At 47.6% G+C, this 27,834-nt stretch overlaps 2 protein-coding genes across 6 annotated transcripts; one reads left to right on the top strand and one right to left on the bottom strand.

Annotated features, from left to right (window-relative positions):
- PLTP (phospholipid transfer protein) lies at nucleotides 1-20,698 on the top strand. Of its 5 annotated transcripts, none has more exons than XM_060190892.1 (16): nucleotides 1-140; nucleotides 606-749; nucleotides 845-944; nucleotides 3,511-3,639; nucleotides 3,918-4,073; nucleotides 6,015-6,078; nucleotides 6,169-6,232; nucleotides 7,798-7,889; nucleotides 9,974-10,150; nucleotides 10,242-10,301; nucleotides 14,625-14,789; nucleotides 14,890-14,957; nucleotides 19,135-19,177; nucleotides 19,279-19,342; nucleotides 19,425-19,501; nucleotides 20,366-20,698. In XM_060190892.1, exons 2-16 carry the CDS (start codon nucleotides 650-652, stop codon nucleotides 20,495-20,497), a joined length of 1,491 nt encoding a protein of 496 aa, XP_060046875.1. In that variant the 5' UTR covers nucleotides 1-140; nucleotides 606-649; the 3' UTR covers nucleotides 20,498-20,698. The 5 variants fall into 5 exon arrangements, with proteins under 5 accessions (XP_060046875.1, XP_007533119.1, XP_060046878.1 ...); XM_007533057.3 differs by having other exon boundaries at nucleotides 9-140; nucleotides 568-749; XM_060190889.1 differs by having other exon boundaries at nucleotides 24-140; nucleotides 579-749.
- On the bottom strand, nucleotides 20,610-27,834 carry CTSA (cathepsin A). The gene is made up of 15 exons (XM_007533061.3): nucleotides 27,701-27,834; nucleotides 27,375-27,556; nucleotides 27,091-27,202; nucleotides 26,779-26,829; nucleotides 26,603-26,689; nucleotides 26,071-26,226; nucleotides 25,648-25,739; nucleotides 25,211-25,295; nucleotides 23,389-23,480; nucleotides 23,229-23,307; nucleotides 22,971-23,110; nucleotides 22,270-22,345; nucleotides 21,557-21,646; nucleotides 21,253-21,357; nucleotides 20,610-21,025 (listed from the first exon to the last, which is right to left on the bottom strand). Exons 1-15 carry the CDS (start codon nucleotides 27,752-27,754, stop codon nucleotides 20,942-20,944), a joined length of 1,485 nt encoding a protein of 494 aa, XP_007533123.1. The 5' UTR covers nucleotides 27,755-27,834; the 3' UTR covers nucleotides 20,610-20,941.

Here is a 27,834-nt window from a genome sequence, read left to right as displayed (position 1 = left end):
CGGAAGGAGGGGGGTAGGGGAGGCATACTCTATATAGGCTGCTGAGTGCTCTGCCCGCCGGAACGCCAGCGCTGGGATCCCCAGAGCAACCAGCAGCCCCACGTGACCGTGCGGTCGGATCTCCCCAGCTCCAAGGCAGGGTGAGTTGGAGCACCTCCACCTGCATCCCCAGAGACTGGCTCAGCCGCGTGTGTTAACTAGCCTGGGGAGGGCAAAGCACTGAACTGGGGGACACCAGGCAGAATCCAGTGGCAGGAATTTAGGGCGAGGGAGCAGGAGGTCTGGACGCGGGACCTGGGAGACTGCAAGCCACCCCCAGGAATGTGCAACTTGCAGCCGTTGTCATGGTAACGTGCAAGCTTCGCCCTTTTTCTGATCGAAGGGAGCTAGTTGGGGTTGGGGGGAGTGGGAGTGTTGGCTCTCCGGCAGTCCAAACTTGTCCCGCGGGCTCCAAATCCTCTGGGAGTAGGATGCAAGACGTATCCTCTCTCGGAACCTCAGTTTCTGCGTCTGTGAAATTGAGGCAATACTATTTGGGTCTAAGTTTCCACCCAAATTTATCTTGAGGTAACGATTAGGGTCCCTCTTCTGTTTGAACACCCGAGGAGTGGGCTTCAGCTTGGGAAGGTCCAGAGACCTCGCCGCCGCCATGGCCCTGTGGGGAACCTTCCTCATTGCACTGCTCGTGGGCGCTCGGGCCGAGCTCCCCGGCTGCAAGATCCGCATCACGTCCAAGGCGCTGGAGCTGGGTAAGGCGCGGGGCTGGGCGCGGGGCTGGGCGCGGGGCTGGGCGCGGGGTACAGAGCGCCTGAGCATAGGTCTAAGGGTCTCACTGCTGCCTCAGTGAAGCAGGAGGGGCTGCGCTTTCTGGAGCAAGAGTTGGAGAACATCACCATTCCGGATCTGCGCGGCAAAGAGGGCCACTTCTACTACAATATCTCAGAGTACGTGGGGGCGGGGCCTCGGGGCTGGGCCTGGGACTGGGAGGTCTGAGGTCTCAGGAGGCGGGGTGACAGACAGGATGAGGGCGTGGCAAATTCTACCCGAAGGGACTTAAAAAACTGGATGGAAGGTTGGAGAGACTGTGCCAAGGTTATGCAAAAAACTTATAATAGGGGGAGTCTGGCGGTGGCACAGCGGGTTAAGCGCAGGTGGCGCAAAGCGCAAGGATCGGAGTAAGGATCCCGGTTCGAGCCCCCGGCTCCCCACCTGAAGAAGAGTCGCTTCGCAGGCGGTGAAGCAGGTCTACAGGTGTCTCTCTTCTCTCCCCCTCTATGTCTTCCCCTCCTCTCTCCATTTCTCTCTGTCCTATCCAACAACGACGACATCAATAACAACAACAATAACAATAACTACAACAATAAAACAAGGGCAACAAAAAGGGAAAATGAATAAATATTAAAAAAAAAAAACTAATGGGGCCGGGTGGTTGAGCGTACATGTTACAATGCGCAAGCACTCAGGTTTGAGTCCCCCAGTCCCCACCTGAAGGGAGAAAGCTTTGCAAGTGGTGAAGCAGTGCCGCAGGTGCCTCTATGTCTCTCTCCCTCTCTGTCTGCCCCATTCTATCCATTTCTGGCTGTCTCTATTCAATAAATAAAGATTATTTTAAAAAACCTTTCATACCAGAGGCTTTGAGGTCCCACGTTTAATTCCAACACCACTATAAGCCAGATCTGAGCAGTGCTCTGGTCTTTCTGTATCTCTCACTAAAATAAAACTAAATAAAAATTATATATATATGAAACTGGATGGAGCCCAGAAATTGTAGTCCACAGACTCAGATGGGACCAAGCAGGTGGACGTGGGCTAGAAAATGGAGAGAACTAGATGAATGAAGCAGAACTTGTGAATTTCTGGAGTGATCCAAGAATCATAGAGAAGGTGAGGTTAAGAAACTGGCTTAGAGAAGTCAGGTGGTAGTGCAGTGAGTTAAGCACGCAAAGTGCAAGGACTGGTGTATGGATCCGGGTTCAAACCCCCGGCTCCCCACCTTCAAGGGGAGTCTTCACAAGCGGTGAAGCAGGTCTGTAGGTGTCCCTCTCTCCCCTTCTCTGTCTTCCCCTCTTCTCTCTATTTCTCTCTGTCCTATGCAACAATGATGACATCAATAACAACAAAAATAATAACTACAACAATAAAACAACAAGGGCAACAGAAGGGAATAAATAAATAAATATTTTTAAAATCATAAAAAATAAAAAAGAAATTGGCTTATGGATGAGAGTGGGGCCTAGGGAATGGAGGTGGAGCCAATGGGAGAGGTCAGGAGATCAACAGATAAAACACTTGTGATTTAGAATGGCATGATGGGGGAGAAATGAACTGAGTGGAGTTTAGAGAATGGAGGTAAAAATATAAGGGCTTGGTTAGGAGACCAGGTGTAACAACTTCGAGATGTGGGAAGTAAGAGATTGCAAGAAACAAGACTTCATGGAACAGCTGAGAGGTGCTGGAGTGGTTAGAGCAATAAACATGTCAGTATGAGATCCTGAGTTCAATCTCTGGTACTGTGTATTCCAGAGTGATGCTATGGTTCTCTCTGTATGTCTCTCCTTTCATTAGTAGGAAAAAAAAAAAATGAGTGGTCCGGGAAGTGGCGCAGTGGATAATGCCCTGGACTCTCAAGCATGAGGTCCCGAGTTCAGTCCCTGGCAGCACATGTACCAGAGTGATGTCTAGTTCATTTTTTTCTCCCTCCTATCTTTTTCATTAATAAGTAAATAAAATCTTTTTAAAAATAAATATATATGTGTACACACACACATATGAGCTGTGGATTGAATCTGGGACAACAGCCTCTATAGAGGTGTTTTTGCATATCCATTATGTTTTCTTCCCAAACCAAAATGATCATTACAAAAGTGGATAAAACACTGGATTCTCAAGCTCAAGTTTGATCCCTGGCATCTCATATGCCAGAATGAAATTTTGGTTCTCTTTCTTTCACTCTCTCTTCCTCCTATCTCTCTCACAGAAAAATCTTTTTGAGGCTCCAAAGTCCCTAGCACCACCATAAGCAGTGCTCTGGTAAAATAAACATAAATGTAGAGGAAGGATTGAAGGGGGGAAAATAGCTTCATAGAAGTGGAGTAAAGTTCACTTAAATTTTTTTTCTTTAATCTTTTTATTTATTGATAGAGATAGCCAGAAATTGAGAGGGGAGGGGGAACAGAAAGACACCTGCAGCACAGCTTCACCACTTGCAAAACTTCCCCTCTGCATGTGGGGACTGGGGGCTTAAATCTGGGTCCTTACGCATAGTAAGATGCACTTAACCAGGTGTGTCACCACCCGGCTCCATTAAAGTTCACTTTTCATACTTGGGTGAAGGATAGCTAATCTCTGAGCCACCCAAATCCAAGTTGAACACTTGAGGAGCAATGGAAGAAGTCATTCCACCCACCCTAGTTTTCTCAGTCCTGGATTGGACTAGGAGAAAATCAATTTCCTCTGGCTGGGTGGGACCTACCTGTTGGTTCTGAGTTTGACCCGGAGTCCTCCCTGAAGGGTGAAGGTCATGGAGCTGCAACTGACATCTTCTGAGCTCCATTTCCAGCCAGAGCAGGAGCTGATGCTACAAATCACCAATGCTTCATTGGGGCTGCGCTTCCGGAGACAGCTTCTCTACTGGTTTTTGTGAGGACCTGGAACCTTTGGGAGACTAGAAGGTGGTGCTAGGGGGCTAGAGGTGCTTCAGGGCTCTGAGCCATCCCCAAACCTTCCTTAGTTTTAGTTTTTTAATCTGCATGATAAGCACAATCTTGCCCCTATCTTAAGGATTGAGAGGGTTCATCTGGCAAACTGCAGAAGTGAAGTCCCTGGTAGGCATCATGGTGTATAGGAGGGCAGGGGCAGCGTTAGAAACTCAGAAAGTTCCAAGCTGGGGCAAACATTAAACACCCACCTCTTGGCAGCTATGATGGGGGCTATATCAATGCCTCTGCTGAGGGTGTATCCATCCAAACTGGTCTGGAGCTCTCCCGGGATCCCACTGGCCGGATCAAAGTGTCCAATGTCTCCTGCCAGGCCTCTGTCTCCAGAATGCATGCAGCCTTTGGAGGAACATTCAGGTAAGTCCTATCCTCACTCCTTGTGAAATCCTCCTTTAAAGGAAGCCCCATGAGCCATTTGCCTAGTGCAATCTACAGTGCATAAGCTTCAGAAGCAGACCATGGGACATGAGACATCCTGGCTCTTGTGACCCTGAGCAAGCCACTAAAGCTTTGCACCTTGGTTTCCTCATTGATGAGGAATGATGCCATATGAAAGAGCTTTTACTATCAAATATCTTATAATAAAAGCTCTTTCATATGGCATCAAAGGCTGTGCTAATATGGTAAAAAAACAGTTACATTTACTAACATAACATTGAGAGTACCTGCTATATGGTAATGATTGGTTCCTTAAGTAAGAGCATGTGTTTTAAGTGTCCACAGTTGTGCATACACTTTTTTTTTTTAGAGAGTGAAAGTGACCACAGCACCAAGTTTTCTTCAATGTGGGTGGGGGCCAGGCTTGAACCTAGGTCATGGCGAAGCAGCGTATAGTCCAAGTGAGCTATTTAACTGGCCTGAGTTCTTACTAACTGGGAGCTCTTTCTACTACCAATAAAAATAAGATGGCTACAGATTTTAGACTGGACTTTGTGCTTGTTCTGAAGAAATGGAGAGAAGAGATGATGGATTAGTTGGTGTTGACACATTTCTCAATTTTTAATTTATTCTACAAGTAAATTATATACTATGCCACAAGGGGTCCGAAATGAGTTCAGAGTCCAGCTGAAGGGACAAACATGGAAGCCTTGAGAGAAAGACCAAGAAAATACTCTGGTGGTTCAAAAAGAGGTAGTCCAGGAAGACTACCTGCTAGAGGAAGCATCTGAGCACAGACGGGTGGAAATATAGATCAGGAATATAGAGGATGGGAGGGAGGGTATATGTACACATATAAAGGTGAGGCTACTCAAACCAGGTTTGAGTAACTATGGATAGATACTTTCCTTTGCTAGTTGTGGACAGGGAAGCGGGAAGGGAGGTCTTGAGAATAGACTGGAGTGACCAGGTAGTGGCAAACTCGGTAGAACTCACAGGTTACCATGAGCAGGGACCTGGGTTCAAGTCCCCAGTCCCCAGCTGCAGTGGGGGAGAATCACAGTGGTGAAGTGGTGCATCAGGTGTCTCTCTGTCTCCCCCTTCCCTCTCAACTTCTGTCTATTCACAAAGAAAGAAATACGTATTTTCAGACAAGAGAGAAAGTCAACTGGAGTAAGGATTTGGACTTGAGCTAGGGAAAACTTCCATTGAGGATCTGGTAATTTGGAGACAGATAATGGCACACCCAGTTGAGTGTACTCACATTATCATGCTCAAGGACTCAGGTTCAAACACCCAACCCCTACTTGCAGGGGAAGTGTCATGAATAACAGAGTAGTGCTACAGGTATTTTTCTTTCTCTTTCTCCCTCCCCCTTTCCTCTTAACTTCTTTCTGTCCTATCAAATCAAATAAATATTTATATATATAAATAAATACCTGGTAATTTCAGTTCAAAATTGAGAGGTCCGGGGGCCAGGTGGTAGCTCAGCGGGTTAAGCCCACATGGCACCAAGCGCAAGGACCAGCGTAAGGATCCTGGTTTGAGGATCTGCGTAAGGATCCCGGTTCGAGCCCAGGCTCCCCACCTATCTTTATCTCCCCCTCTCCGTCTCCCTTCCTCTCTCCATTTCTCTCTATCCTATCCAACAACAACAACAATAATAATAACAATAAACAAGGGCAACAAAAGGGAAAAAATAGCCTCCAGGAGCAGTGGATTTGAAATGCAGGCACCGAGCCCCAATAACCCTGGAGGTGAAAGAAAGAAAGGAAGGAAGGAAGGAAGGAAGGAAGGAAGGAAGGAAGGAAGGAAATTGAAAGGTCCTTATCACCACCACCATCTCTGGTCACTGTGATTTCTTCTGGACCTGGTTTGGGGTGGGGCACAGTCTGGACTCAAAGGTCTCTCTCCTCACAGTAAGGTATATGGATTCCTGTCTACATTCATCACCTCAGGGATGCGCTTCCTCCTCAATCAGCAGGTATGGGCAGTACAGACCTGTGATGGGGGCTGCTAGGGGTGGGTGTACCCTCCCTGTTGACATCCTGACCATTCATGTCTGTACCCTCAGATATGCCCGGTGCTCTACCATGCAGGAATAGTGCTACTCAACTCCCTTCTGAACACCGTGCCAGGTGAGTGGGTGCTAATGGGCCGGGAGCTCTGGGCCAGTTCAGGGAGCTACAGTGGAGAGGGTATGCAGTGTCAGGCAGCACCTCAGAGGGACCCCTTCCAGGTACAGCTGTGGAACAGTTATGGGCTCACATGTGACCACTGAAACCTGCTGTATGGCTCTAGGGAAGCAAAATCTCCTTTCTTTCTGATATGTGTGCTTAACTGGGTACACCACTGCCTAGACCAACTCCCTTCTTTATGGATGTAGACTAGTAATGCCTCCCAGCAGACTGCAGTAGACTGACTGGGCATGGTTGTCCAGGTTCTGTCACCTGGAGAATAAATATATTTGTTTTGTTATGTAACAGTGCTCTGCTCATCTTTAGTTTGTTTTTTTTTTAATATTTATTTATTTACTTTTCCCCTTTTGTTGCCCTTGTTGTTTTATTGTTGTAGTTGTATTATTGTTGTCGTCGTCGTTGGATAGGCCAGAGAGAAATGGAAAGAGGAGGGGAAGACAGAGAGGGGGACAGAAAGATAGACACCTGCAGACCTGCTTCACTGCCTGTGAAGCGACTCCCCTGCAAGTGGGGAGCTGAGGGCTCGAACCGGGACTGCAGGTCAAGTTTATCATGGTTCTGGGGATTGTCCCTGGGACCTGTAGTGTCTCAGGTATGCAAGTCTTTTTTGCTTAACCATTACTCTTTCTTCAGTGGAATAAATACTCAATTAACATTAACTCTGTGACCTATTTATAAGGCAGAGATCCTTATGCCTCACACAGAGGGGAGGACGCAGAGGAAACCAAGGAGGGTTGATTATCTTGTTTAAAATTTTTTAATTAAGTGGTCCAGGAGGTGGCGCAGTGGATAAAGTATTGGTCTCTCATGCATGAGGTCCGGAGTTAGATCCCTGGCATACATGTACCAGAGTGATGTCTGGTTCTTTCTCTCTCTCCTATCTTTCTCATTAATAAATAAATCAATAAAATCTTTTAAAATTTTTTAATTAATTAATTTTATTTGATAGGACAGAGAGAAATTGAGGCAAAAGGGGGATAGAGAGAAACAGATACCTGCAGCACTGTTTCACCACTCATGAAGCTTTCTCTCTGCAGATGGGAATCAGGGACTTGAACCCTGGGCCTTGCACATGGTAACACCAGCACTTAACCAGATGCACCACTGTCTGGCCCCAGAGATTTATTTTTGAGAGAAAGACTACGGTACTACTTAGCTATGGCATATGATTGTGCCAGAGATTGAACCTGGGACCTTAGGATGCATGTCTAGTGTGTTGTCACTTCACTCTCTCCTAGGTCTGCCCTGTTGCTTAGTGATCTGATGAAATCCCTGTAGCACTAACCATAGTCATAACAGCTAACATTGTTAGGCAGTAACTACACACCAGGCAGTGGTTTCCCATAAAATGAATTTGGTTCTCACAACACTTATGGTCCTCATAATCACTTGATTATGAAGCATGGTAATCACTGTTTGATGGGTGAGAAGCTGAGGCCTGAAGAGATTCAGCATCTTAGCCAGTGTCGCACAACTGTGATTGACCTGGGAACCCCTCCTTGTAGTACGTAGTTCTGTGGACCACTACGTGGGCATTGACTACTCCCTCCTCAGAGACCCTGTGGCTTCCTCCAGCAATCTGGACATGGACTTCCGGGTGAGCAGTCTGGCTGTTGTGTGTGCCTTATCTGACCTAACCAGATTCCCCCTTCTTGACTACTGCTTGTTTTATCTCCCTAAAGCAGGGCTCTGTTGCTACTCCTTTGCAGAATGCACGGTTTCCCTGTGGCCAACAGCAATAGGTCTGACCTCCTGTGTCAGGCGTTCAGACCTCGTTAATCTTGTCTGGTTTTCTAGCTTCATGGTATTATCTGCAGCTGTTCTTTCCCAAAAAGACCCTCACTTCCCCCTTCAGGGTCTTTACTCCTGCCCTTCCCTATCTCTCTCTCTTTTTTTTTTTTCCCCCTACTAGAGCACTGGTTTATAGTGTGGGGGAACTGAACCTGGGACTTTCGATCTATCTTTCTTGAAATAGTCGGACATAGAGCTCTATGTGTGGGCATAATCTTACTTCTCATGACCCTGAATCATGGCCTTAGCTAAATGGCCCTAAAAAAGTGGCTTAACCTTTTAAAAAAATGATACTTATTTGGAGTCGGGCGGTAGCGCAGTATGTTAAGCGCAGGTGGTGCAAAGCATAAGGACCAGGGAAGGACCCTGGTTTGAGCCCTTGGCTCCCCACAACAAGGGAGTTGCTTCACAAGTGGTGAAGTAGGTCTGCAGGTGTCTATCTTTCTCTCCCTCTCTCTGTCTTCCTCTCCTATTTCCATTTCTCTCTGTCCTATCCAACAATGATGTCATCAATCACAACTACAATAATAACTACAACAATAAAACAACAAGGGCAACAAAAGGGAATAAATAAATAAATATTAAAAATTATACTTCTTCTAGCGTTTGCCCTTCTTCCGTAGCCAGTCAACAGCAAAGCTGTCAGGAGCTGCTTGTTGCTGGCTTTGAAAGTGACTGGGATCCATGTGGATTCAGTCGGCTAGGAAGGATCGTCAGTTTCCCCAATGAATGGGTACTCACGGGATGCACCACGAGAAGATTGATCCAATGCAAAAATTATACTTATTTATTTATTCAAGAGAGAGAACCAGAGCATCATCTGGCACATGCAATGCCAGGGATCAAACTCAGGACCTCATGCTCGAAAGACCAATGTTTTAAACCCGTGCCATCTCCTGGACTGTTTACTTAGCCTTCCTTTTTTTTTTTTTTTGGCCTCCAGGGTTATTGTTGGGGCTCGATGCCTCCACTGCTCCTGGAGGCTATTTTTACCCTTTTGTTGCCCTTGTTGTTTATCCTTGTTGTTATTATTGTTGTTGTCATTGCTGTCATTGTTGTTGGATAGGACAGAGAGAAATCAAAAGAGGACAGGAAGACAGAGAAGGGGAGAGATAGACACCTGCAGACCTGCTTCACCACTTTATGAAGCCACCCCCCTGCAGGTGGGAAGCCGGAGCTCAAACTGGGATCCTTACACTGGTCCCTGCACTTTGCACCATGTGTGCTTAACCTGCTGTGCTACCTCCAGGCTCCCTCTGTACCTGGTTTTCTTTTTTGGTTTTTTTTTTTTTTTTTGCCTCCAGGGTTATTGCTGGGGCTCTACGAATCCACTGTTCCTGGAAGCTATTTTTTTCCCTTTTGTTGCCCTTGTTGTTTATTGTTGTTGGTATTACTATTGTTGTTATTACTGTTGTTGTTGTTGGATAGGACAGAGAGAAATGGAAAGAGGAGGGGAACACAGAGAAGAGAAGAGAAAGATAGACACCTGCAGACCTACTTCACTGCGCTACTGCCCAGCCCCCTATACCTGTTTTTTCTAGTCTGTGAATGGCAATACTCCAGTAGGGTTATATAGATTAAAAGAGTAGGCCTGTATTGAAAGCATGAAATAATCACGATATATATGTAAACATAGCTAATACCACTATTGCCACTTAGCTCTCAAGGCCCACTCCAGTACCACCCCCCTCAAACCCTCTCCCACACCTCCCTTCTCCAGTCTGGTGGCCTGCTCCATGAAGTACTCCAGCCATGCTCCTTCCTGTGCCTTTCAGAACTGTGTTCACAAATCCCCCCAACTGGGCGCCTCCCCCAATACCTAAGGGGACTTGGAGTATTATGGGTGCTGGGCCAATTTGCCTTGATTCTGACCCTGCCTCCCAATCCCAGGGGGCCTTCTTTCCCTTGACTGAGAAGAACTGGAGTCTACCCAACCAGGCAGTGGAGCCCCAGCTGCAGGAAGAGGAGCGAATGGTGTATGTGGCTTTCTCAGAGTTCTTCTTTGACTCAGCCTTGGAGAGCTACTTCCGGGCAGGGGCCCTGCAGCTGACACTGGTTGGGGACAAGGTATACCAGTGGTCTATTCTGTGGGGTGGATAAGGAAAGTCCTGTGATGGAGTTCCTGATGACTTTACCTCACCCCAACCCCCCTGTCCAGGTGCCCAGTGATCTGGACATGCTGCTGAGGGCCTCCTACTTTGGGAGTATTGTGTTGCTGGTAAGTGTTGGCAGGAAGTAGGGGTGCAACTGGAGTGGGTGAGAACAGCACCTGCACACCAGTGATCCCCTCCCAATGGCAGCCATGAGAAAGCCCTTTTTCTACTCATCCCGTCACCTTGCTGGGTCTGTTTCCAAGTCTGTGGAGGCGGCATGCGCCTTCACAGAGCCATGATAAGACTAGAGGGGACCCCAAGTCCTGCAAATGTGAGGGCTTTAATAAATACTGTTTGCTTCCTTTCTTACATTTCATTTTTGTTTTTGTTGTTTGTTTGTTTTTTAATTTCTTTATTGGGGAATTAATGTTTTACATTCAACAGCAAATACAATAGTGTGTACATGCATAACACTTCCCAATTTTCCATATAACAATACAACCCCCACTAGGTCCTCTGTCATCCTTCTTGGACCTGTATTCTCCCCACCCACCCCGGAGTCTTTTACTTTGGTGCAATACGCCAATTCCAGTTCAGGTTCTATTCTACTTGTGTTGTTTGTTTGGTTTTTATTGCCACCAGGATTATCACTGGTGCTCAGTGCCTGTACTACAAACTCACCTCTCCCGGCAGCCATTTCTTTCCTCCCCCCCCCCTTTCTTTTTTTATTAGTTACGACAGAGAGAAATTGAGAGGGGGAGGGGAGACAGAGAGGAAGAGAGAAAAATAGACAACTGCAGACCTACTTCATTGCTTATGAAGCTTCCCCCTGTAGATGAGGGGCAGGGGCTCAAATTTGGGTCCTTGCTCATGGTAATGTGGGTGCTCACCTGGGTGCACCACTGATACTTTTTTTTTTCTTTTGCTTATTTAGTAGGTAAAGGGGTGGGAGTTGAAAGAAAGAGTTCAGTGATTATTGAAGGATTTGTCTTTAGTTCAGTTTTGTAAGTCAGAGAGCTGGGATTTGAATCTTGACTTGATTCTGTGATGCCAGGGCACACTAGCACACTAGCTTTCTCCTCTGTACTCTCCAACCCCACAGGACTGTCATGAGTATTAAAAAAATTAACACAAACACAGAAAAGCTAGAACAATGCCTGGTAGAGTCAGTATTCAGTAAATATTGACTATTACTGTTATCATGAATCTATGGCCAATTTCTTTCTCTCTCTCTTTTTTTTTTTTTTTTTTTTTGGCATGCTGGAGCTCCACACATGTATGATTCCATTGCTTCTGGAAGACTTTCTTTCTCTCTTTTTAAATGTATTTATTTATTTATTCCCTTTTTGTTGTTAAAAATTCGGAGTCTCTAGCCGGCCGGGCTAGCTTCAAGGGCGGGTAACAGAGTTGCGGAGACAACGGCTGGGCAGGGAAGCTGTATTTCTTTATTCAGGAACAACGATTCATAAACTAAGACAAACTAATCACCAAACAGAACTCTGCTGTCTCTTTGCGGGGCACAAGCACTCTCTCTTACTCTGCAACTCAGGAACCCTCTCTTACTCTCGAACTCTGAAACTCTGGCGGGTTTCTTCGGGGCGGGGCCAAGCAGGCCCGCGAAACTAACTGGACTGATCTAATTCTCTCGGTGGGGGAGAACTAGAACTCAATGTAAAGCATACAACACCTTTTGTTGCCCTTTTTTTTTAATTGTTGTAGTTATTGATGTTGTCGTTGGATAGGACAGAGAGAAATGGAGAGAGGAGGGGAAGACAGAGGGGAAGGGGAAGAGAAAGATAGACAACTGTAGACCTGCTTCACCACCTGTGAAGCGACTCCCCTCCAGGTGGGGAGCTGGGGGCTTGAACTGGGATCCTTACGCTGGTCCTTGCACTTTATACCACCTGCGTTTAAGCCGCTGTGCTACTGCCTGATTCCCCTTTTTAAATTTTTTAAAATATTTATTTATTAGATAGAGACACCCAGACATGGAGAAGGAAGGGGGTGGTAGAGGGGGAGAGAGACAGAGAGACACCTGCAGCTTCGTCACTCATGAAGCTATGCCCCTGCAAGTGGGGACCAGGGTCTCGAACCTGGGTCCTTGCACACTGTAGCATATGTGCTCAACCAGGTATGCCACCACCGGGCCTGGAAAACTTTCTTTTTTTTTTTTTTTTCTGTTTTTTTATTGTTGTAGTTATTGCTGTTGTTATTAATGTCGTCATTGTTGGATAGGACAAAGAGAAATGGAGAGAGGATGGGAAGACAGAGAGGGGGAGAGAAAGATAGACACCTACAGACCTGCTTCACTGCCTGTGAAGCGACTCCCCTGCAGGTGGGGAGCCAGGGGCTTGAACCGGGATCCTTAATGCCAGTCCTTGTGCTTTGCGCCACATGCGCTTAACCTGCTGCGCTACCGCCTGATTCCCGACTTTCTTTCTTTTTAAAAAATTTCAATAGAGGGTTGGCAGAGTAGCTCACCAATATAGTGCACCTGCTTTATCCTGTTCATGATCCAGATCTGAGTCCATCCCACTACACTGCAGAAAATCTAGTGCTGTGGTCTTTCCCTCTGTTTCTCTCTCTAGCTGAAAAAGTTGGTCTGGAGTAGTGAAGCCCTAGCCACTACTAAGAGAGGGACAGAGATAGAGACAGACTAAGAAAAGGAGAGACACTATAGCACCTGTTGGACATGGTGTTACCATGTGTTGGTGGGGGCTTGAACCCAGGGCCTTCTGCATGGTAAAGTGTGTGCTCTACCATGTGAGCTATCTCCCAGGCTTTCGAAACAAACAAACAAAAAAAACCCAAAATGTATTTATTTACTTTTTGTGAGAGAGAATATACCATTTGGCCATATGCAGTGCCAGAGATTGAGCCCCGCCTTGCAAAGTCTGTGCTCTTTCAGGCCCAGCTGCTGGCTGACATTGTTAACATCATAGACTTTGCATTTGGGTACCAGTTCTGCAAGTGAATAATTACATAACTATCAAGCTGAATACTCACACTCTATACCTCAGTTTCCCCAAATCAAAAATGAGCATGTCAGCCTTCTATGGTTGTGAAGCTGAAATGTGCTAACACATACCAAGTGTGTGGTAAAGAGGAAGCATTTAGGGGATTGGGCGGTGGTGCAGCTGGTTAAGCTCAAGTGGCACAAAGCGCAGGGACCACCGTAAGGATCCCAGTTCCAGCCCCCGGCTCCCCCTCTGCAGGGGAATCACTTCACGGGTGGTAAAGCAGGTCAGCAGGTGTCTATCTTTCTCTCCCCCTCTGTCTTCTCCTCCTCTCTCCATTTCTCTCTGTCCTGTCCAACAACGAGCAACATCAACAGCAACAATAATAACCACAACAAGGCTACAACAAGGGCAACAAAAGGGGGAAAAAAAGAAAAGAGGAAGCATTTGGTCTGTGCAGGAATTCCACCAGGATTCCTTTTACAATGCCTACACAACAAACAGAATAACGGTCTAGAGTAAGGGCCTATGGCAGGGTCCTAGGATATGTACTGCAAAGAGATTGTCCCCCCAAAGAATCTGGACTAGAAATGGGTTCTGAATCTTGATAATTTAGAAAAGTACAAAAAGGGGCTGGGGAGTTAGCATAGTGGTTATGCAAAAGGCTTTTATGCCTGAAGCTTTGAGGCTTCAGGTTCAAATCCCAGCAGTGACATATGCCAAAGCTGAGCTGAGCAGTACTCTGATAAAATAAATAACTTGAAAATAAATGTTTAAAAAGGGGGGAATCTGGGTGATGGCACACTCAGTTGAGCTCATATATTGCAATGTGCAAGGACCCATGTTCAAGCCCACACTTCTTACCTGCAGGGGGAAAGCTTTACATGTGGTGAAACAGTGTTGCAGGTATCTTTCTCCGTATCTCCCTTCCCCTCTCAATTCCTCTCTGTCTCTATCCAATAAATAATAAATAAAAATCATTAAAAAAAGTTTAAAGAAAAGGGGGCCAGGTGGTGGTGCACCTGGTTGAGCGCACATGTTACAGTGCTCAGGGATCCAGGTTTGAGTCCCTGGTCCCCACCTGATACAGAGAGAGTGTTTTGCAAGTGGTGAAGCAGGGCTGCAGGTGTCTCTCTTTCTCTCTCTCTCTCTATCTCCCCATATCCTCTTGATTTCTGACTGTTTCTATCCAATAAATAAAGATAATTAAAAAACAATTAAAGTTTAAAGAGAAGTAGAAAGATGAGCCAGGTGGTGGCACATGTTACAATGCGCAGGAACCCAAATTCAAGCTTCTGGTCCCCACCTGCAGAGGGAAGCTTTCCAAGTGGTGGAGCAGGGCTGCAGGTGTCTCTGTCTCTATCCAATACACAAAGATGAAGGGTAGGGCAAGTCACACTAGTTTTCATATTTATTGGTCTCTGGGCCCGAGTTTCCTCCAGGGGTTTACAAGGCCTGAAACCCTGACCTGCCTCCCTGCACTGTCCCTAGTCCCCGACAGTGATCGACTCCCCAATGAAGCTAGAGCTTCGGGTCTCAGCACCACCGCGCTGCACTATCAAACCCTCGGGCACCACCATCACTGTCACTGCCACTGTCACCGTTGCCCTGGTTCCACCCAACCAGCAGGAGGTTCAGCTGTCCAGCATGATCATGGTAGGGGATCAGAGTGGGTGCTGCCTGCCTGGGACAGAGGAATTGGGCTGCTGACCCCTTGGGTTAGTAAAATAACACCCTCTCCCCACTTAACCCACAGGACCTGCGTCTTGGTGCCAAGATGGCCCTGCGGGGGAAGGCCCTTCGCGTGCAGCTGGACCTACGCAGGTATCAATCACCTGGGTGTCAGAGCTCAGGCAGCCTATAGCCTCTCACTGTCCTCAGAGTCAGCTGTTTGCCTGGCAGAAATGGGACAGAGTTTAGACTTAGTAAAAGTTACTGGGGAGTGGGGTTTCGTTAATGTCTTTATTAAAGCATAAGTTGGTTCGGGAGGGGTGGAGGTAGATAGCATAATGGTTATGAAAATGAGACTCTTGGGAGTCTGGCGGTAGCGCAGTGGGCTAAGCACACATGGCGCAAAGCACAAGGACTGGCGTAAGGATTCCCCTGGCTTCCCACCTGCATGGGAGTCGCTTCACAAGCAGTGAAGCAGGTCTGCAGGTGTCTTTCTCTCCTCCTCTATCCCTCTTCTCTCCATTTCTCTCTGCCCTATTCAACATCAACGACATCAATAACAACAACAATAGTGACTACAACAATAAAAACAAGGGCAACAAAAATGGAAAAAAGAAAAAAAAAAAGAAGAAAAAGAGACTCTCATGGTCTAGGAGGTGGCACAGTGATAAAGCTGTGGACTCTAAAGCATGAGGTCCTGAGTTTGATCCCTGGCAGCACATGTGCCAGAGTGATGTCTGGTTCTTTCTCTCCTCCTATCTTTCTCATAAATAAATAAAATCTTAAAAAAAAAAAAAAGAAAAGAAAAGAAAAAGAGACTCTCAAAGCCTAGGGAGTTGGGCGGTAGTGCAGCGGGTTAAGCGCAGGTGTTGCAAACGCAAGGTCTGGCGTAAGGATCCCAGTTTGAGCCCCCAGCTCCCCACCTACAGGGGTGTTGCTTCATAAGTGGTGAAACAGGTCTGCAGGTGTCTTTCTCTCCTCTCTATCTTCCCCTCCTCTCTCCATTTCTCTCTGTCCTATCCAACAACAGCAATAAAAAAAAAAGGGCAACAAAAGGGAATAAATAAATATTAAAAAGAGAGAGACTCTCATGCCTGAAGTTCCAAAGTCCCAGGTTCAATCCCGTGCACCACCATAAGCCAGAGCTGACCAGTACTCTGGTTAAAAAAAAAAAAAGTTGGTTCAAGAGGTGGCACAGTGGATAGTGTGTCCAGCTTAAGAGCCTGTGGTCACAGATTTGATCCCTGGCATCCAATATGCTAGTGATTCACTGGAGTTCTCTCTCACACAAATAATTTACTTAAAAAATAAAACAAAAACAGACAAAGTGCTAGGAGATGGTATGTCAGTTTAAAAAACAAAAGTCCCACGTTTGATCCTTGGCACCAATATAAGCCAGTTCTGATCAGTGGTCTGGTCAAAAGTAAAAAATTAAAAGGTGGTGGTGGCGTACTTGGTAGAATACACGTGTCACCATGTAGTTGGATCCAGGTTCAAGCCCCTGCTCCCCACCTTCAGAGGGCACATTTTATTCTTTCTTTTTTTTTATTATCTTTATTTATTTATTGGATACAGACAGCCAGAAATCGAGAGGGAAGGAAGGATAGAGAGACACCTGCAACACTGCTTCACCGCTCATGAAATTTTCCCCTGCAGGTGGGGACTGGGGATTCAAACCTGGGACCTTGTGCATTGTAACATGGGCTCAACCAGGTGCGCCACCACCCGGCCCCCTTCCTTCTTTTTTTTACTTCTTTTTGTTTGTTTGTTTTACCAGAGCACTGCTCAGTTCTGGTTTATGGTAGTGCAGGGGAATGAACCTGGGACTTTAGAGCATCAGGCATGAGAGAGTCTCTTTGCCTAACCATTATGCTATCGATCCCCACCCAAGGGGCATGTTTCATAAACATAAGGTAGTATTGCACTTTTTAATTATTTTTTCTTTTTGAATTAGAGACAACCAGAAATCAAGAGGGAAGGGAGTAATAGAGGGGAGACAGAGAGACACCTATAGCCCTACTTCACTACTTGCAAAGCTCCCCCCCACACACAGGTGGGAACGGGGGCTTGTACCTGGATCCTTGAGTACTGTCACGTGCTCTCAACCAGTTGCGCCACCACCTGCATCCCCCTTTTTTTTTTTTTTACTAGAGCACTGCTCAGCTCTGATTTATGGTGGGGGGGGGGCAAGAACCTGCAACTTTAGAGGCTCAGGCATCAGTCTATTTGCATAACTATTATGCTGTCCACTCCCACCCATGATCCTGAGACTTTGAAGCCTCAGACATGAGAGTATTTTTGCATAACCATTATGCTATTTACCCTGCCCTACAATTTCTGTCTCTATTTAAAAGAAAAGGGGTGTGTGGGGGGGTAGATAGCATAATGGTTATGCAAAGAGACTCTTAACGCCTGAGGCTCAAAGGTCCCAGGTTAAATCCCTTTCACCACCATAAACCAGAGCTGAACAAGAAGTTTGCCCGTAGTGCAGCAGGTTAAGCACAGGTGGTGCAAAGCACAAGGACTGGCCTAAGGTTTGAGCCCCTAGCTCCCCACCTACAGGGGAGTCACTTCATAAACCAGAGCTGAATAGTGCTCTGGAAAAAACAAAAGTGGGGGGGGATTTAAGTAAAATGTGGCAATTTTTTAAAATTGGTTATTTCTTGAAAAAAATAAATAAATGAAGAAATGAAGTCTAAGGCCTCTGCACTCTCTCACCACCAGGGGGCAGGCAAAGCAGGTAATATGAGATGTTAAACTGATACAGGAAGTTTACAAGCTGAGTAAAGTCGGGGGCTGGCAGGGGTCACCCTGTTAAATGCACATATTACAAGCTGAGTAAATTCAGTTAACACATCTAAGAGACTAAAAACATGGGTTTTGGCAGAACCCTCAGTGTCATGTAGCTTTGTGATCCTAAGACACAGTCATCATTTTACCCTGAGTTTTATTTTTTCCATGTATTAAATATAAGTAGACTGGGCTGATAGCACAATGTTTATGCATTATGAACTTTCATGCCTAAGGCTTTGAGCTCCAGGCTCAATCCCTGGGGCTACCATAAACCAGAACAGAGTAGTGCTCTTAAATATAAATTAAGATACATGTAAAAAGAGGCACTAAGACTTGGATTGTACATACATGTGATCTACATTTGATTCTGGCTCCCACCTCATTGAAAGTGTCTCTTCTCCCTTCTGCCTTTCTGAATTAGTCAGCCCAGAATGGTGAAGCTCAAGTTGACTGCCCTCCACGCCCCCCATTCTTATGTGTTTGTAAAAGTTGCAATGCAGTGATAAGACACTGGCCACATATGACTAACATACTTATTACATATCTATTAAATATATATATGTATCATTTTAGTTTTTTTCTAGAGTGAGAGAAAAATGGAGGGGGAAAGGAGATAGAAAGGAAGAGGGAGACAGACACCTTTAACACTGCTTTATTATTGGAGAGACAGAGAAATTAAGTGGGGAGTAGGAGACAGAGGAAAGAGACAAACACCTGCAGCCCTGCTTTACCGCTCATGAAGCTTTTCCCCTGCAGGTGGGGACAGGGGTTTGAACCAGGGTCCTTGTGCAATATAATGTGTGTGCTAAACCAGGTATACCACCACCTGTCTCCCTCTACTCCCCCGTATGTATATATGTATTTTTTTCAACATGGTGAGAATCTAGGAGTGGTAAGCACTCTAAGTTTATGTAAATAAAAAACAATCGGGAGTCAGGTGGTAGTGCAGTGGTTTAAGCACATGTTGTGCAAGGATCCACTTTAAGGATCCCGGCTTAAGCCTCCAGTGCCCCACCTTCAGGGGAGTCACTTCACAGGTGGTGAAGCAGGTCTGCAGGTGTCTATCTTTCTCTTCCCCTCCCTGTCTTCCTTTCCTCTCCATTTCTCTCTGTTATGTCTAACAATGACGACATCAATAACAATAACTACAATAACAAAAAAAAAAAGGGCAACAAAAGGGAAAATTAAAAAAAAAAATCAGGGCAGGGTTAAAAAGCATAATGCCTGAGGCTCTAAAGTCCCAGGTTCAATCCCCCACACCACCATAACCACAGCTAATCAGTGCTTTGGTAAAAAAAAGTAAATTAAATTAAAATAAAAGTGATTCATATTTAAGTTGTAGCACAATAAAATATTTGTTTAAAAAAACACACACACAAACACATGCAAAGGTACCAGTAGATATCTGGTATCTAGGAAATAGCAGGCTTGGAGAAAAGGAGCCTGGAGCAGAGGGATAAACTCCCTCCAAGGATATTCACACCCCAGAATGGGGAGCTTCCAGGCCTCAGGACCATCAGGCTTTTCTCTCCCACAGGTTCCGAATCTACTCAAACCACTCTGCGCTGGAGTCCCTGGCAGTGAGTGGGGAACAGAGGGTGGTTGGCCAGCATTAGTCAGGTTGGGCAACTGAGGCAAACCCACCTTACCTGTGTCTGACTTTACCCCTTTTCCCTCCCAGCTGATCCCCTTGCAGGCCCCTCTAAAGACTATGCTGCAGATTGGGGTGATGCCCATGCTCAATGGTAAGACTGAAGGGAAGGGAGGGGTGGGGAGGAAAGGAGAAGTGAGCTGAGCAGGCCCAGACTCCACCCTCCTTACCCACAGAGCGTACCTGGCGCGGAGTGCAGATCCCACTACCTGAGGGGATCAACTTTGTGCATGAGGTGGTGACAAACCACGTGGTGAGTGGGGTTCTCAATGCCCTTACCAATAGTCTCCTTCCGTATTATGTACTAATTCATCTTACAGCCCAACTCTGAGCCCTTTACACAGGCCCTCTCGTTGGCCTCCTCTCTCCTCCTCCGGTTCCACCCCCATGCCTACTAATCTCAAAGTTTTTTTTTTAATTCTTTTTAATTATCTTTATTTGTTGGATAGAGATACTCAGGAATTAAGAGGGGATAGGGAGTAGAGGGAGAGAGACAGAGACACCTGCAGCCTTGTTTCACCACCTGACAAAGCTTTCCCCCTATAGGTGGGGACAGGGCTCAAATCTAAGTCCTTGGGCATTATAGCATGTGCACCCAACCAGGTGTGCCACTACCTGGCTCCCTAATCTCAAAGGTTTTAGCTAAGGGATTACCTCCTTCACGAAGTCCCCCAGCTGGCATTCTTCCAGCAGGCTCTATTTCAGCACCAACCACACTGCTAACTCACAAGATTAAGAACCCCTATAGGCCAAGGACTCTACCTCTAAACTGTAGCCTTAGGGCTGGGCCTGAGCCCAGCCCCCATTACAATGAAGGAAGCTTTGGTCTCTTGTACATTCTTACTAAAAAATAAAACAAAACAGGGGCTGGGTGGTGGCGCACCTGGTTGAGCACACATATTACAATGCGCAAGGACCTGGGTTCGAGCCCGCAGTCCCCACCTGCAGGGGGAAAGATTTACGAGTGGTGAAGCAGTGCTGCAGGTGTCTCCCTATCACCCCCTTCCCTCTTGATTTCTGTCTCTATCCGATAAATAAAGATAAAAAAAAAATAAAACAAAAAAACTCTAGCCTTAGTAATAGCACCAATAATTCCTCTCTCTGCCCCAACACACAGGGCTTCATCACCATTGGCGCTGACCTCCACTTTGTCAAAGGACTGCGAGAAGTGATTGAGAAGAATCGACCTGCTGAGCCCACGGACGCCCAGGCATCCAGAGCCCCACCACCCTCTTTGGCTGCTGTCTAAGCCCGTATACTAGCAGCGGCATTCAGGACTCCAGTGACTCGTATGGTCCTCCCTAAGTCCTTCCGCACCTGCAGTATCCTTTCTAACCCTCAGTGCCACAGACAAGACAGGGTTTTAAGGTGTACCCAATTTAATTTCATAATTACAGTCAATCCAATATAATCAATATAATGGGGCAGCTCCCTCTTTGGGTTTTCCTGAGCTCTGTTGTGTTCCTGGGATGGATGGGGTCAGTGCATTCATTCTAAAAGCAGGGAGGGGGCCAGGCTTCACCCTGGTCAGAAATAAAGTGCTCATCGCCTCCAGGCTGCCCAAGAGAGGCACTGGGATGCACAGGGCTATGGGCAGGGACTCTTCTGGAGGAGGCGACCTGTCCTGTAGGGGAATTCACACAAAGGAGGGACTGTGAGGGGCTGGATCTGAAAGTGCGGCTGGTCTAGGTCTTCAGTATGGCTGCTTATTCAGGAAGCGGGAGAACATGGTGAGAGCAGCTTGGGGCTTGTCCGTGGGAACCATGTGTCCAGCACCCTGAGGGACAAAGTTCCAAGAGATTCTGATCTCCACTCTCCCCTTCCTTCAGTCCCTGGGTTTTCCCTTCATCCCACTTAAGACTTTCTGCCTCCCCCACCCCTTCATTTTCCCCATCCTTCAAACCGCCCCCCTCCCCATCAAAACCTGCTTTCAGGGACTAGCTGGTAGCCCAGCATAAAAGTGGGGTGCACCCCCCTCTATCCCCTGCCAGCCCCCAGCCCTACCTTGATGGTAAGAAAGGAGATGTGGGAGAACTCTTTCACGAAGCCAGCAATCTGCTCCCCGCTGTCCCCATAGTCCACAAGCCAGGGCCGGCGCTGAACCTCCATCTGTCCCACCAGGAAAGACTTAATAGCAGACCTCTGCCCCATCATCTCTGCACATAGCTGCCAGCAGGACCCCAGAGGCTGGGAACTAACTCCTCCAGGTTTGTCTTTTCTGTTTGCCAGAGCCAAGCTAAGCTTCCAAACACCCCCCACACCCTACCCAGGACCCAGCTGTCCACAGGGGCCTGGACCTCTGCTTTACCTTCTGGTTGAGGGAATCCACGAACCATTCATCCCCCATGAAGTTACAAGCCATATCTACATCGCCATTGTAGAGAAGGATCCGATATTTCTGCAGAAGGACAGGGAGGTGGAGATGGGGGTTCTGGTACAAGTCTTGGCCCCAGTTCAAGCCCTACCTACCCTAAAGGAATTCAAGGGGACTGGCTAAAACTCGTACAGCAGGGAAAACAACCGTGCTCTGCTAAATGATTCCATTCCATCTATGAAGGTGGATACCATTACTAATCCCATTTAATGGATGGAGAAATCTGGTGTCAGGTATTTACAAAAATTGCCCAAGGTCACATGGCAAAGGGGCTCAGCACTTACCCAGGCACTTTGACCCCAGAACCCACATTCTAATCACTGGCCTGCACTGAACCGAGCTTTAACCTGGCTATACTCATGCCTCCTAGGTGGCCTTGGACAAGGCCTTTCCCACCCTCGACCGCCATTTGTCTAAGGTAACAAGATATAACTTGCTATTCTCACTCCTTGGCTGGTATGGCCTGCCCAACCTCCTATAGCAGAACTTCTGTGGGGGGGAGGTTCAGGTTTAGATCCAGCCCCTGACAATATAGGACTTTGGGCAAGAGACTTCAGCTCTTGGAGTCTGGGATCTCCCTGTCCTGAGGTGGTGCTCTAAATGGACCCCTGCCTTGCTGGTGGGCTTCACCATGCCTCCCCGTGTACCTGTGTGGTGAGCAACTTGAGGTACTGGGAGTACATGCTTTGGTAGAGGCGGCGGTACTGGATATTCACAAGGAGGCTGCAGAACAGAGACACGAAGAAGAAGCAGTGGGAGAAAGAAAGAGGCAGGTCAGACCTCCTCTCCCAGTTCCCAAGAGGCTGTGTTTTGGTCCCTTACTCTGAGACTTACTTGGATGGGGGTAGGGCATGGGAAGACACACTGCAATTCAGAGGTCCTCAACCCACCCCCATCCCCATTTAGAATGTGTGCAGATGCTTTTGTGTATGGGGGGGTCCAGGTGGAAGGCCTCCTGCATGTACAGCTTCACCTCTCCCAGGAGGCTGCTTTTTATTCAGAGACACCAGCCTACCCACCCCTAGGCCCCTGTGGTGCTGTGGTGCAATTACTACTTTAGCAGTTAGTATGGTAATTTAAGAATGAATGAGCTGAGAGGGCTGAGGATGTAGCTCAGTGGTAGAGCACGTTTGCCTTGTATGAGAATACTAAACACCAAAAACAAAAGGTGAATCAACAGAATGTCAATCAATTTGGGGGCCAGAGATGTTAAGACAACTCACTGTTAATACCCCAAGTGTCTCTATCTAGAGCCCTCAATGAGAAACCCAAGGGGGGCTGCCTCTGATGTCCACAAGCCCCAACCACCACCACCACCCCTGCCACTGGAGAGGCTGAGGAACCTCACTTGCACATGTCCCAGCGGGGCAGCTGCTCGGGGATATGGAGGGCCTTCCGCACATAAGGGTTGTTGAGGTAGGTGGAGGGGGCTGTGGTGTTAGTGCAGGGAGGGTCCAAGCGTACATTCTCTCCAGAACGTAACAGAACCTAGGGGACATAAAGAGAAGTCAGGTTCTTCACAGCCCTGCTCTGTCGTGTGTGTGTGTGTGTGTGGTGGTGGTGGGGGGGGGCTTTGGGGTTGGGGGTAGTCCAAGCCTGTGCACACCTGATGCAGCGTCCGCTTGAGTGGCAGGCTAGTGAAGAGGTTGCCCATATCCTGAACGACAATGGTGTCCTTCTCATACCTGTGAGGGGAGTCTGGGTATGGATGTCTTGAGTCTCAGATGGGACTGGGGTTGGTCTAAGGGGTTCACGGCAAGGCCTACCTTAAATAGCCAGGCACTCCCCCAGCACAGGGTGCATAGAGGTTGTAGATGTTGAGGCCAGAATTGCTCACAATGCGGGACACTTCCTGAAGCTGCAATGACATACCAGGCCACTATATTTTACTGAGCTCCAGCCTCTGTCTCTAGTTTGTCCCATGATATATCACTTTCAAATTCTATCTCTTGGGAGTTGGGCGGTAGTGCAGCGGGTTAAGCGCATGTGGCACGATGCGCAAGGACCGGTGTAAGGATCCCATTTCGAGCCCCCGGCTCCCCACCTGCAGGGGGGTCGCTTCACAAGCAGTGAAGCAAGTTTGCCAGTGTCTCTCTTTCTCTTCCTCTGTCTTCCTCTCCTCTCTCCATTTCTCTCTGTCCTATCTAACAACGATGACATCAATAACAATAACTATAATAACAATAAAAAACAAGGTCAACGAAAGGGAAAATAAATATATTAAAAATTAAACAAAAATAAATTCCATCTCTTATCACCCCACCCTTCTAAACTCTTTTGTAAACTTATCATTTCTTGAGCTAGAGAAGCAGGAGAGAGTGAAAGAAACCACAGCACCAAAACTTCAATATAGTGGGGGCCAGGATTGAACCTGGTCTGGGTACATTGCAAAGCAGCATACTGTCCAAGTGAGCTATTTTTCCAACCCTACTTATTATTATTATTACTTATTGGATAGAGACAGAGAACTTGAGAGGGAAGGGGAAATAGGCCATGTGCAGCACTGCTTCACTGCTTTCCCTTTGCAGGCGGTGGGGGTGGGGTTCCAACCTGAGTCATTGCGCAGTGCAACATGTGTGCTCAACTGGGTGCATGACCACTCAGCCCCCCCCCCCTTATTTAGTAGTGAGAGAGAACCAAAGCATCACTTGATACTAGGGATAGAATTTATGACATCTTACCTAAAAGTCTAATGCTTTATTCACCAGGCCACCTCAAAGGCTGCCACCCTCAATGCTGTTAACAAGTAGGGAAACTTGGGGCTCAGCAGAAGTAATCTTAGATCTAGATCCATGTCTTTTTAAAAAAAATATTTTTATATTTATTCCCTTTTGTTGCCCTTGTTTTATTATTGTAGTTATTGTTGTTATTGATGTCATTGTTGGATAGGACAGAAAAGGAGAGGAGAGGAAGACAGAGGGGGAGAGAAAGACAGACATCTGCAGACCTGCTTCACCACTTGTGAAGCAACCCCCCTGCAGGTGGGGAGCCGGGCGCTCAAACCGGGATCCTTACACTGGTCCTTGTGCTTCGCGCCACCTGTGCTTAACCCGCTATGCTACTGCCCAACTCCCAGATCCATGTCTTAATGCCACAACATCCTAGCACTGTCAGGCAGGTGATTTCAACATTCTTTTCCCTCATTACCCTTATCTGGAAAAAAAAATGTGGCTATGTGATTTCCCTTGAAGGAAAGCCCTGGAGATTTTTTTTTTTTTTTTTTGCCTCCAGGGTTATTTCTTGGCTCAGTGCCTGCACCATAAATCCACTGCTCCTGGAGACCATTTTTCCCCCTTTTGTTGTCCTTGTTGTTGTAAAGCCCTGGAGATTTAATGATCTGCACTGACATAGTTCACTGCAGTGGCCAACACACCACAATGTTCAATAAATGAAGTTCTTCCCCTAACAGGAGTTACAGGGTTTGCCCAGAAAGTCACAGGCAGTGCAAACAGCTCCACAGGTATTATGTGCCAGAGAACATTAAAATGCTGAACTATGGGAGGTTAGATCGGGAGTGGGCAGGGTATTCCCTAGGAGGACAGGAGGCCCTATTCTCAGGATTGGTGCTGGGTAGGAGCAGAGTCTTACACTGGTTTGGCATCCTGGGTCTTTGTTGTCATAGAAGTTACACTTGTTTTGCGAGCAGCAGTAAGACTGGAGGGAAGACCAGAGCCTGTAGGAGGTCAGAAAGAAGGTACTTAGATGTCTACCTCATGATGGGCAAAATGTATCCCCGCCTCCCCCCTCCAATGATCCATCAGGACCTGGCCCCAGGGGACAACAGAATGTATCTCATCTCATGGCAAGTAGGTTCCAAACCTTGATTCCTGAGGAGCATATTGCCAGCTGTCCTCAGTCCCCTTCAGATCCAACCTCTATATTATTTTGATCTTTCAGCACCCGACCTTGCCAGCAACCCCCACCCACACCCGCTGACACACCAGGTTAAGGCCTGGTATATCGTGCTGGAGGACAGACTTGACCCGCCCCACCCTGGAAATTGCTTCAGCAGCTTCCTCCTATACCTGTTCCCCAGAAGACCGTGGTAGTAGGCAAAATAGACCAAGGAGTTGTCATTCTGCTCATAGGAAGAAAGTCCATTGCCTACAGCCAGACCCTGTGAAACAACCAGAGGGGTTAGCTCATCCAAAGGGCAAGAAGGAGCCTCTCTTGACCTACACCCAGACCTTTAGCAATCCAGAAGCTGAAACCCAAGGTGGTTTTTGGGGGTGTGTAGGTCGGGGAGATCACTCTAGGCAGAGAGCTGGCGCCCTGACAGGTGAACTTCCTGCCATGGGAGGAACATAAGCAGAGACTCGTCAGAATGTTATGAAGATTGGGGAGTTATCCTGTTTGACCTTATTAACTGCTAAGTCATGGTCAAGAGTTGCATCCCTATCCTCTCCCTCCTCCCCACAAGGTTCTTCCCAACCACAGCTGCCCTGCACCTGAAGGTTCATGCTGGGGTCCTGCATGACTAGGACAGCCAGGGTTGGGATATAGATGCCGGCATAACTCTCTCCAGTCAGGAACAGTTCGTTGTTCTTGTACTCTGGGAAATGGCTAAAAAAGTCTTGAAGGGCCTCATAATTGCTCTGAGCAACCTGGAACCAGCAGATTAGAAAGTTAAGAGGCTGTGTCATTTGAACTGGAAAGAATGACAGATAACAAAAACAAAACCCACCCTACTGGTACAAGAGGAAGTGACTTGGCCAAGACACGTAATAGTCAGGAAGTGCCTCCATGCCATATTCTTTCTCTCTGCATGGTGTCACTTTATTTTATTAATTTGGGTTGGGAGGAGGAAGAAAGAAAGCTTGATCACCCTAGCATGTATGATGCCAGGGACAGAAGTCAGGTCCTTGTGCTTGAAAGTTTAATATTCTAGTCACTGCACCACCTACCACGATGTACCACATGGCATCAGTCACCTCTAAAGAACCAGGGAGGCTGGGACCCAAAGGCAGAATTCAGACTCACCTCTGTGTCATTGGTCCCGTAAGATTTGTCATTGGAATAGGAGAACCCCACCCCAGCTGGGGATTCCAGGTACAGCATGTTAGCAATCTAGAAGGAGGGGAAAAGAAATTGAGGAGGGCTACCCACTTTATCTAAGTGCCCTGACTCCCCAAAAGGATCCACAGTTCTGACTATACCAGGTTCCAAGAATAGGGATTGTACTCCAAGGTGGCACCATCTGGCTGGACCTAAGGAAGAAAAAGATGGGTCCACTGTGATAAAAAAGATAGGAGGAAAGGTTAAAAAAAAAAAAAAAAAAAGACTGAAGGAAAGGGTCGTCTAAGTAAAACCCCTGAGAGGTGCAGTCAAGCTAGCAGTAGAGTGAAGTGCCTGAGTTTCAGGAAAAGGAACCACTTTTGGAAAATCACCAAGTCCTTTACTCCTTGTTCCCTTCCTTCGGGAGCTGTCCCCTCCTGGGCTACTGGAGGAGAAAATTGTTTTCTGCTTACCAGGAAGGGGCCATGCTCTGTAAGGAGGCCATCCAGAGAGCTGCAGCCTGGCCCTCCGTTGAGCCAAAGCACCAATGGGCTGGTCTTGGGATCTTTCTGAGACTCCACAAACCTGGGAGGGAAGTGAGGTCAGGGTGGGTGCAAGGGCCCCTTCCAGCCCTTCCTACCCCCCCCCATCTCCCCTCAGGGGCCTTCAGCACACTTCCTTCCCCTGCCCCCACACTTAGTCCCCGGGTGGGTGTTGCAATATCCCTTCCCAGCTCCTTCTCGTGAGGGGCGCAGACCAGTAGTGTAAGTGCTTGGAGCCGGAGGCTTTGAGGTAGCCGGAGTACTGGCGGAAAGAAGGCTGCTTGGCCAGCCCGGGCAGGTGCTGGATCTCGTCTTGGTCAGCGGCTGCTTGGGTTCGGGGCGCCCTGGCTAGAAGCAGCAGAACAAGGGCCGGCAGCGACAGGGCGGCTCGCACCATCTGCGGGAGGAAGCGGCGGCGGGTGCTTGCGCGCTCCCTCTGTGCCGGGCGGAGCCACCTACGCGGTAGCCCGGGACCTGCGCCCCAGCGCCCGCAAACCCCACAGGGATCCGGGAACCCCCTCCAGTCTCCCGGCCCCCTCACCTCTGCTTGCCCGCGTCCTTGCTTTCCAGGAGGAGTCTGGCAGCTGGAAGTCATGTGTACTCGGGGGTCACGTGTGCTTTGCCACCACGTGACTCTCCAGTCTCCAAATGGGTGGGGGGCGGGGTGCCAGTGCC

The sequence above is a fragment of the Erinaceus europaeus genome, chromosome 1 (assembly GCF_950295315.1).
Source record: "Erinaceus europaeus chromosome 1, mEriEur2.1, whole genome shotgun sequence".
In the NCBI taxonomy this organism is placed as follows: domain Eukaryota; kingdom Metazoa; phylum Chordata; class Mammalia; order Eulipotyphla; family Erinaceidae; genus Erinaceus; species Erinaceus europaeus.
The sequence above is the reverse complement of the archived record's forward strand: the minus strand, read 5'-3'. Positions and strand labels throughout refer to the sequence as shown.

What these genes read in the sequence shown, in the direction of transcription:
- PLTP (XM_060190892.1), top strand. Translation starts at nt 650, where the DNA reads ATGGCCCTGTGGGGAACCTTCCTCATTGCACTGCTCGTGGGCGCTCGG. An exon ending in TTCTACTACAATATCTCAGA is followed by an intron (nt 945 to 3,510) that starts GTACGTGGGGGC and finishes TCCTCCCTGAAG; the next exon opens with GGTGAAGGTCATGGAGCTGC. An exon ending in CTGCGCTGGAGTCCCTGGCA is followed by an intron (nt 19,178 to 19,278) that starts GTGAGTGGGGAA and finishes TTTCCCTCCCAG; the next exon opens with CTGATCCCCTTGCAGGCCCC.
- CTSA (XM_007533061.3), bottom strand. Translation starts at nt 27,754, where the DNA reads ATGACTTCCAGCTGCCAGACTCCTCCTGGAAAGCAAGGACGCGGGCAA. An exon ending in ACCCCAGCATGAACCTTCAG is followed by an intron (nt 25,740 to 26,070) that starts GTGCAGGGCAGC and finishes GTTGTTTCACAG; the next exon opens with GGTCTGGCTGTAGGCAATGG. An exon ending in CACGGTCTTCTGGGGAACAG is followed by an intron (nt 25,296 to 25,647) that starts GTATAGGAGGAA and finishes GACCTCCTACAG; the next exon opens with GCTCTGGTCTTCCCTCCAGT.